The following is a 10,716-nucleotide window of genomic DNA, read 5'->3' as shown; positions in this document are numbered from 1 at the left end:
ATAGTTTGACTGACAGGGTGCGTCCCATCTAATGTACCATCAGAAACCAGCGGGTGATAGTAACATTCATGTTTTTCTTGAGTCTATGGAAGTATCTGCGTGTTAAAATTTGGTTTATGTTATTACAAATGGATGACAACTTAAAGCTATAATATGCAAGTTCTGTAAATAAAGCTAGTACTAGCATGAGACTTGAAAGCAAATCACTCCGCTTCTCCTTCCCCTCCCTCTCCCTGCTCCATCTAGTCCTTCACCTGCATCCTCGTGATCACATACACCCGATGTATTGATTTCTCCCCGGGAACTGGAGGTAACATACCTCTTCAATTTGACTAATGCAGGTATCGGGAGCTGGCTAGCCCATGAGTAAGTCATAGCAATGCCTTCCAGCAGCTAATGCTAGCTTGGAGCCTCAATACGAGAGAAGTAGTAGGCCAGATGTGCGTTCATGTATTGATTGACAGCTGTGAGTTCCCACCAATGACTTTGGCCTTCTCTGATTGGTTAGAAGGACGAGGCTCGCTAGAAAACTTCAAGAGGGAATATCTCTTTACTGCTGCCAATGAGCCTGGATTACAGAAGCTTTTGAATTCACCTAAATATAAGAAAAAACTTGCATACTTTAGCTTTAAAGGAAAAAACAACATAAAGTGTGTTAGCGAGTCTCCAGTACAACTTTGGTGTGGTTTCTACAAGTCTGTTGACTCTTTCGGAGGGATGGACATGATTTGGTGTTCAGGTGATGGTGGTGGAGAGCTCTGTCTAACACGTCAGTCCAAAATCCCCTATTTAGATCTAGCAACTTCAAAGGCTATAGCAAATGATTCATATCATTTTCATACTCATCAAACCAGTCAGTGACCCTTTGTGCCCTGTATGGAATTATCTGCATTCATTATGTTTCTCCACTCATTTATTCAGGTTTTTCCCTGTCAGTATCTAGCCAATGGTAATGTTAGTAGCAACCTCGAGGAAACCCTGAAGAAACTGACTAATTGAAGTTAATGGTCCAGCCGTGTCTATCTCACAGTGTACAAAACATGTACCATGGACTGAACTTAAAAAAAATCTGTCTGAGCGTACACATACAAGTCAATGTGTGGATTTTATGCCACACAGCTTGTAAAATCTAATTTGTAGGCACAGAACTGAATATACTAACCTAAAAAAACAACTTTTATGAGAGTGGAAACTTGCGATAATAAGCTTAAATGTATCAAGCTTAAATTACAAGCACAACTTCTGACAAGACATTTTGACATGTTTAATATTCACGACTACAAAAGCAAGACAGCTACCATGCATCAGTTGGTGAGGCATTTGAAGTCAGTTTAAGTGTAAACTTGTGTATGGTGTGTTTGTGCATCTGTGTTGCTTGCTAGCTGTCAAACTGGAAGAAGGAGGACAGCTCAGAAGTGAAAAACAGAGAGGTTTAAAAGGGAAAAATAGTCTGAAGTAGAAAGTTAAAGGAAAGATTGTGTCGGCTTCGTACAAACACAGACACACACACACACACACACACACACACACACATTTGAGCGCAAATGTGAAAACTGCTGAATGGATGACAGGAATGTATTCAAGAACCAAGGACGCATACATAACAAAGCCTGGAGCATGCACATGGACTCATACACATAGACATATGTGCGCACACACGCGCGGTCACACACAGAGTCCCCTTCGCGGACACTTTGCTCTCGAGAGGGCGGAAAAATTAATGAGAGTACAATCCTTTATCACCCTTGAGACAGAGAGAGAGAGAGAGAGAAAAAGAGAGAGAGAGGGTAATCCAGTGTCCTCCCTTTGCTGTGGTTGCCATGGGAACCCCCATCTCACCGTGGGAACTGACTACTGAGTTTCACAATCCGCTTGCATCCTGTCTGGACTGGAACACAACACAATTAATACATATACACAAAAACACACACACACACACACATACATAATAGAAAATGACGTCCTTCAGCACAACTCCTGCTGAAGCATCCTTAATTTCCTCGATGCTGAGGAGGGTCATTTTAATCCTGCTCCATCTGTATAAGTTACAGCAGCTTAAATAACCCTGTGTGTCTATAACACTCGCATACACACACACACACACACACGCACGCATAGTTAAACAAGGGACAGGGCAGGGTCAAGGTGTGAGTGATGGATGAGATAGGAGAATTTCCACGGTTGGCCCATCATTCAACATCAGCGATGAAACACAGAGGGAACATCCTCTCCTCTGTCTCTCTGTTTCACGCTCTCCATTGCTTTTTCTTTATCTCCTCTCACACTCAACCTTTCCCTCTATCATCTCTCATTTTCCTCTACAGCGTTTTCCCCTCTCTTGGCCCAATTATTTTTCTCTCAGCTCTGCTCCTCCTGCTCCTTGGCTCTCCTTCTTCCTTTATATAGTACGGTATAATTTCCCATCTTCATTCCATATCATTTCTCGCATATTTTTTTTTCCCTTCTTTCATCCACTCCTGTGCACATACACATACTCTCCTCTCTATCTCCGAACCACTTTCACCCGGTGCCCTCTCCGTCCATTTCTACCATCTCCACAAATGACTGCCCTTGGGTAGAACTCTCTGTTAGAAACCTGAGTCTCAGCCAACAGATAAACTACAACTAAACTTAATAATTAACATCGTCAGAGAGATGGAGAGGCCCGAGAGACCTACAGGGTGAGAGACAGAGATATAGATACAGTAAAGGAAAGGTAGGGGAGAAACAGGACCAGGTCGAAACCTAGTATATTGCTGGACCGTGTGTGAAACGCTAGAGGGTTTTAATTTTAATCGATGGATACAGGTAGTGGCAACTAAGCCCCTAGGAAGTGCGCCAGGCTTTGACTGAATCCAATTTGACGTAGGACCTTTCTCAATACCAAGTACGCCAAGTTCAGACTTGTGTACTTGCTAGTTCAGACTTGGCAAGTTTGACTCAGGAGTACAGACTTCTAAGGACGGGAGGACGCAGCACGATCATTCTGCAATTGGAACAGCAGCGTACTTGCTGACAGCACAAGCTCAGCTTCAACACAACTACCTGACTGTACTGTGACAAAATAATCTCAGCTCAGAGCTCCACTAAAAAAAAAATAACCTCACTGACAGAGAGATGCTGTAAATCTTGTTATTCAGTCTGTAATGTAGCTATAATAAAAATCTAAACTGTTATGCCGCTTAATAAAATAAAATGAAATTTAATATGGACTGATCTGTTCATTTTAATACATTTATATTTACTGAAATGTGGTGATATCTGTACATATAAAGCCCCAGACGCAGGGCTGTTGTTCTATCCAGTAAAAACATGAAGCTTCACTTTACATTCAGACAAACTAATGCGGCAGCTTCAATTGTTAGATTTCATATGTGAGACCAACATTTATCTTCCAAGAGGAATTATATCATGTATCAAAATGTTACAGAGACAGTAGAACCAGCAGTAAATTACCAAAGAGCTGTACAGGTAATTGGATCATGTTCTCCCTGGGATGACGACAGTTGTGACCAGCCGATCATCTCAGGAGTCGGGCTGCTAGCGGCCGAGATAACCAGCTGTTCTCACCCGGCCAGTGGCTCCTCACATCTCCAAAAGCGTCGGAGCAAATTTCCAAATAGGCATTATTTGGATAAACTGACCCCATTTGGGAATCTAAATGGTTACTTTCTCGCCCGAACAAATATTAAAATTTAATAAAGTGACACATTAACAGTCCTACAGCGAATATTACAACAGCTTTTAGCCTGGCTCAAAGTCTCAGCCATCGCTGCCGGTTAGCGCAAAATGCATTCTGGGATACTTGGCTGTCCCATGCTTCGGCCAACCAGTGATGTAACTTCATCACTCAGTCAGTCAGTCAGTCAGTCAGTTTAGGGACAGACAGTCACGTTTATAAGGCTGGCCCTGCTGTAGCGGTTCAGCCAAAAAACATGGGACAAGAAACAAGTGCAATTAGAGATGAGGTGAAGAAAAATGGCTTGATGCCTGATGAAAAAAAATCACGCAGCTGAACAGAAGGATGAAAGAGGTTAAGACCCTGACAAGTTGAGCTTTTATGTGTAAACAACTGCGAGTGTTACGTGGCCTCCACGCTTTTGTCTTCTCGCTCTAATTGCCTCTTCCTCTCATCTTCTCATTCCTCCTCCCTCTCCAAGAGTCTCGTCCTTCTCCTCCTCTCTCGTTCTCTCCTCCTCACAAAGTCTCTCTCCTCCAGTGCCAACACAGGTAATAAAGGTCAGGCAGACATTGTAAATCAAATCAGATCACATCACCCTGATCTTTCTGGCATCATCCTCCTCCCTTGGCAAGGATACACATGCTAAGGCTGACGTGCAGGAACATTTTCATATGAAACGTTCATTAACTTAAAAGCATCATCCATAAAGACACACAAGCCATCTGGATACATGTAGGATGTGGGAAGATTTTATTTCTTCATGCTTGCTTGAAAAGGTTTTAGATATCCCAGTGTGGCACCATTTTCAGATAAAGCACCCCTTTATATAGAAGTTAACTACAGTGTTAACAAGAACTACTTTTTGGTTACGAGGTTGTAAAAAATCCCATTGGCTGGTGTATAAACACCTCCAGTATGACATTTAGTTTGTCTTTTTAGCTAACTCTTCATCAACCACTCGCCTTCTGGAAAAGTTCTACAGAGACCAAATTAACAACTTATTAACATTTACGACTGCACACTTGATGGATTGATGTAAAATCCCTTGATGTATGATTCACAAACAATCAATAATTGCAGACTCAATGGCTTAATACAAAGTGAGATACCTGTGACTCCTTATTAATGACTAACATGAAGATGGCAGATTTTTGTTATCTCAATACCAAATATATGACTGCTGTGTTTTACAAAACAACACAAAAAACAACTCTCAGTCAGTCATAAAAAGCTCTATCTGTGGAAAAAATTGCAATTGAGGGAAACCCCAAGGACTTGTTGGAGGTTAATTCAAAGACTTCCTTTCTTGAGTAGGAATTCCCCAAAACAAGAAGCCTGTTTGTTTTGAAGTTGACATAAGTAACGTATGGACAAACTGTGCATCATTGATGTTGTGTCTTTTAATCTTACGTTTAATATATCTTGCTGCTTTTGCTTTTTGTATTTTTTCTTTTGATACAATTCTATTAATACTGTGTTTTGTATGTCTGATGTAGATACAAAAACAGAATAAATACACTGGATAAGATAATGACTTACTAACTTAACATTTGATGGCTTATTAAAAGTTTCCGAGTGTAGTTACAAATATTGTTAAGTCATTAATAGGGGTCTTCCTGATAAATTAAAGAACTAGCTACAGTAAAAAGACAAAAGTGTCATGCTGAGGGAGGATCAACACCAGCCAAAGAGATTTTTCACAACACAGATCAAAAAATTGGATTCACAAAAGTCTTTTTAGCACAGAATTACCGCTGCGTGTTTCCCCAGACTCTGTTTACATGCTGAGCTGCGGTGGAGGAATAGTAACACAAAGAAGGGAATTTCATACTAAAAAGACTGTACATGTAACTTTGAAAAATGCACACTTCATTTGACTAATTTGGGCTGCTCCTCACATTAACTGAGGTTAACTTTTTTTTTAACAAAATGAGGACTGTGGATTGTATTCCCTATCGCTTACATTGGAAGGAAGTGATCTCTTAATGGCCAGTATGAACAGTACGAATAATTACAGCAAACAAAAACAGTTTCAATATTCATCATGTGCACTTGACTATTAATTTAAGACTTGAAAATTGTGAATCTATCTTTAAAGCAGTTTTAACTGATCCATACAGCATTTGTAAATGATTCATTAAAAAACTAAGTCATGACTTGTAAATTACTAAAAAGGGTACCTCACTAGAAAGTGGGACCCATCTAAAAAAAATATGTGGTTTTGAATGGCAATGAGTGTATATGAATGAGCAAACTGCTCATGCTCTTTGCTGCTTGGCCCGCACTTTCACTTTGGAATCCACACACACAGACTTGATTAAACATAACCTAGTTAAGCTCAAAGTCTGTCATGTGCAGTGTGTGTGTATGTGTGTGTGTGTGTGTGTGTGTGTGTCTGAAGTGGAGGTGGACCAAGTTAAGTGTCTGTCAAGTTGTCAAGTCCTCTGACTCCACCCCCTTAGAGTCTGACAGCTGGTAACCATGGAGACACATTCTGGGATCATATTAATTGGCTGAAATGATTCTGACAGCTCACCCTACTTTGAATAAGTCCTCCTCCAATCCATCGTCTCTCTATCACCCCCATAACGAACACACACACACGCACACACATACCTCAACCCAATTAAGAGACAGTTTAGGAAAAGGAAAAGAGAGCATGATTGATATGGAGTAGCGAGGGCTGAGTGAAAGACGAAAAGAGAGACGGAACAGAAGAAAAAAGGCGGGCAGAGAAAGGTACTTGTATAGGAGTGACAGAATCAGCTTTTCTCATCTTTAAACAAAAGGAAATGCTCTGAATGTTTCATGCACTGCTGAATAAGTTATGTCGTGTGTGTGTGCGTACATGCACTCGCCTCTACACACGTGTGCGCATGTTCCTGTGTGTGTCGTATGTTACATTAAAGGAGCGGGATGACTGCCACATGGTAAGCTCAGCACTTCACAAAGTAGGCACCTTGTTCCACACTTAAAGTATAAGTAACGTTTCCTCCCGAAGAAACAGTTAATAAGAGAAATCAATGGAAAGAATACAAGAAAATGTTATATAATAGCAAAAGCCTATCTTGTTTTTGTTCCAAATAATTTGTTAGACGTGCCGTGGGGTGGAGAGATGTACAGTATGTTGTAAACATGGTACAAAGGAGGATGACTGTGTTTCTAAGAGGGAGGAAATGGAAGGAAGGAGATCGGATATTAATTTGTAATATGTACTGAGTAAAAAAAAGGCAGAAAGGAAGGAGGGGTCACCTCAGGAAAAATGGGACTTACAGCTCTTGGGGACTGCCCACCCTCCTTCACTCCCCCCAGTGCGCTCACATTAATGTCCCTGTCGAACAACGTCCACCCACATTACTTCCCCCGCAGATCACTCACAGTAATATACACACACACATAGACACACACACACATTGTAAGTTTATATGAATATATATATATACGAATTTTTATAAAATGGGACACATGCTAGTAGCCATGCTGTGAGCACACAAAAGCAGATAGAGAGACAGACAGACACGCAAACACACACAAAAACAAACAAATGCTGCAAGCGGAAGTAACCGGGCCGTCGGGGCAGAGCTACGCTGTTGCCAAGCAACCAGGTGATTCCTCTAAAGAGCCTCTCCATGGGAGATTCCCTCGTTTTTGTGAGGGCATTCACTTGCTTGAGTGTGTGTGTGCGTGTGTGCTCGATTGTGTGCGCGCGTATGTGTGTGTGTGTGTATGAGATCGTGGGTGTGTGTTTGCAAGTGTGTCCAGTAAGTTAGTGCTGACACAGTGAGCGTACAATGTTCTGGGATGCGACCATGGTAACAGCCCAGCAGGCTACAGAAGAGCTTGGTTCATGGCATTTGTAGTTTTTTTTTTTTCTTCTTTTCCTCTTGGTGTACATTTTATTTATTCAGCAATTATGTATTTATATTTTATAGAGTACACAGAGTGCTGACGGTGCCAAATACCCGCAGACGTGCACAACTACACACGCACGCGCAACCAGAACTCACATGCACATACACACATGCACACGTAAAGTCACAAGCAGTGGAAAATATTCAATTTAGAAAGTCTTGACAAATCCCTTAGGTGTTGCTGACGTTTATGCATGCTTCGGAGTATTCATAGCTGCTCACACACACACTACAGCGGTGATAACTACACACATAGACACACTCAAACCTTCGCATCTACACCAGGAGTGGGTAGAGGTTGAGACAGCGAGTGAGAGACAGGGAGGGGAATGTGAGGTGAGACGATGAAGACAGAAGCAGGGCGAGGTTCGATGGGTGACGTGAGTTTTTACTATTTGTGACTCCTTCTGCTGTATAAATGGAGGCCGGTAACAATGCTACTGACAGGCGACTGTAACCCTGGAGATTCATTAGGGCTTGTCACTATGGAAACCTCCAATCAGGGAAAAATGTTAGCCATCCTTGCCTTCAACTAATGGTTCTAAGGAAATACCTGAGGTCCTCCAAACACACACACACGCACGCGGACATGCACAATACTGACCTTCTTCCTGTCTCCCTTGTGTTTAAACGTAAAGTAAACATCTAGGCGCTAAGTGACATGTAGTTACGGCTTTGAGAAAGTACAGAGCTGAAACAAAAACAGACAATATCTCTCTCATATTATAAACAGAAACACACACAGACGTACAAACACACATATGTTCACAGTGCTTCAGGCTTCAGGTGAAGGATATGGGTGGCAGACGGCTCGAAGGCACCAGGAGCGGGGCGGGCTGGTTTGGGTCAGAGCCAAAAGAACCACTGGTGCTAGAGTGGGGTATGGCAGCTCTTCCTTTTCCTCCTGCTCCCTCTCATCTCCCTCAACTGACACATGCACCTTCTCCCCCTCCTCCTCCTCATCCCCTTCCTCCTGCGTTGGTGCTCTGTGCTGCTCATGCAGGTCTGGCTCCTGAGTGCCCGTCATGGCCGTGCTGTGAACAGCCTGAACCTAAAAGAAGGCGCAGGGCACCGGCAGACTGTTCAGGACACCGTAACATATGGCTTCATGTGTGTGTGTGCTGTGCTTCTGTGTGCAGGCGTGTGTTTTCTGCTGTGTGGCACTGCAGCTCCCAAAACAAACTGGAACTGCGCAAACTGTCAAGCCTGCCATCCTGTCCACGAGACCCTTTACCCTCTAGCAAAGCAGCAAAGAAAAAAAATGTAAAATCCTCCTCTGTTTTTCTCTGAAACAAAGAGCAAAACCTTCATGAGAAGCGTCACAGCCATTGCGCACTCCAGTCCAGGAAACATAAATCTAAACAGAGTGAACTAATAGACAAGAGCAAAGGTGTAAACACAGAGTCCGTGCAGACAACAGGAAGCACTTAGACCCCTTTGTTATAATCCCACAGCTGTACAACTCTGTGATGACAACAGACCATTACTGATTATTATTTTTAATCCACACTGGCTTTAAACAATCTGGACATAGAAAGAGAAAGTAGCTTACAAGCCTATTTCATATTACTATTAAGAGAATGGAGAGTATGGTTGGGTAGTGATATTGTCTATTCTGCCAAGTTTTCTAAGATATTTTTTTTCCTTGAGCTATAATTTGAGATAAAATCACATGAAACACAGTCACAATGTCTAAACACTGCGGAGCACTGGAGCACTGTAATATCATGTAGGAAATGTCAAAGTGAATGATAATCTTAGTTCAAATTAAGAGCATGATCACAGGAGCGGATTCATATCTTGGCTTCAGAATTGTTTTAATTTGATCATATTTTCTGCTTTATTGGGCAGTATGCAGTGGAGTTTGGCAGGAAAAGATAGGAGTTGGAGCATGTGACTCAATCCACATTGTCACGAGTACAGTAAATACTTGCCATTGGTCTACAGTGTGCTCATTCCATTGATTATTGATCGCCAGAGATTCAGGCAAATTTATTCAAAAGCTACTGATTTGATGTTAAATTGGAGCAGGAGCTGGATTATTTTGACAACTAACATGAAGAAGAATCAAGACAATATTAGTCTGGGCCAACCACGAGTCCATGTAGGCATATATACAGGACTACAGGAGAGCTGGCATGCAGTTTCACAGTCTAATAGGAGTGTATCACAGTGTGTGTGTGTGTTTGATGGAAATAATGAGATTGAATCAGCCAGTATCCTTCTTTCCTGTGTATTTATGGGCATGTAGCCTAGACTGCGTGAGGACTCCAGGCCCTCACAGTTTAAGGCTTTCTGTTGTGATTCAATAGTAGCTTTTGGGTGGACATCAATTAACCATTGCAAAAAGAAAAGAAAAAAAGCAAATCTTCTGCACAGCTAAAAACCTGCTGATGAGCCCTTTCAAAACGTTTTAAAAACTCATTATGAGCCTCCCTTGCTAACAGCCAGACCATGTGGAAATTAAATAATTCTACTGAATCACAACCAGTCACCAGAATAAAACCTATTCACACCTCAATAAGACCTCTGAGATCCATTAACTCTGTTTCATAGCCTATTCCCACTGCGCACAAATGCATAAATTGCCCACATTTTCATTTTCTTTTACCAGGAATTAAGAACAGTGTGTGTCGTCCGCAATTAAATATTTTCTTTTTACTTAAAGTGTTATATCGTGATATACATCCCTCTGAAGGCCAGCCAGTAACATATACCTACGACATCTATGAGGCTACAGCATTTGCCAGCATTCTTCTGGCTCGGAGCACTCAAACGAAAAACATTTTTTATTAATCTTATATTAATTAAAGTTGAATATAAAATCAAATATCTCAAAACAAGTCTCAAAATTTTCATGGTGTTATATGATGTAAAACAATATAGGCATACATAAAGTAGGCTACCCTAAGTCATTAACTTACAGTACACTTCTACAGGCACATTATAGTTGCCTGCAAAAATATTGTATTGTATCTCATTGTGGATGACACATCGCCATTTACATAGAGCGGCATCATAGGATCTGGACATTTTCTTTTGTGCCGCGGGCATTCACCCAGCGCAGTGCCCGGGACAGCAAAGCAAAGAAAAAGTACATTTATTACACAAACGGCAAAAACT

At 41.6% G+C, this 10,716-nt stretch overlaps 1 protein-coding gene across 4 annotated transcripts in view; it reads right to left on the bottom strand.

The window, feature by feature from the left end:
- Window positions 1-10,716, bottom strand: part of LOC121908921 (voltage-dependent T-type calcium channel subunit alpha-1I-like) — a 42,260-nt gene that overhangs the window by 30,062 nt on the left and 1,482 nt on the right. For all 4 annotated transcript variants that reach the window (XM_042429260.1, XM_042429268.1, XM_042429261.1 and 1 more), the window contains one exon: window positions 8,391-8,644. In XM_042429260.1, the coding sequence (XP_042285194.1) occupies window positions 8,391-8,620 (230 nt within the window). In that variant the 5' untranslated portion in view covers window positions 8,621-8,644. The remainder of the gene's footprint in view (window positions 1-8,390; window positions 8,645-10,716) is intronic.

Source organism: Thunnus maccoyii, chromosome 2 (genome assembly GCF_910596095.1).
Source record: "Thunnus maccoyii chromosome 2, fThuMac1.1, whole genome shotgun sequence".
NCBI lineage: Eukaryota > Metazoa > Chordata > Actinopteri > Scombriformes > Scombridae > Thunnus > Thunnus maccoyii.
Note: the sequence above shows the minus strand (reverse complement) of the source record. Positions and strands in the feature narration are given on the sequence as shown.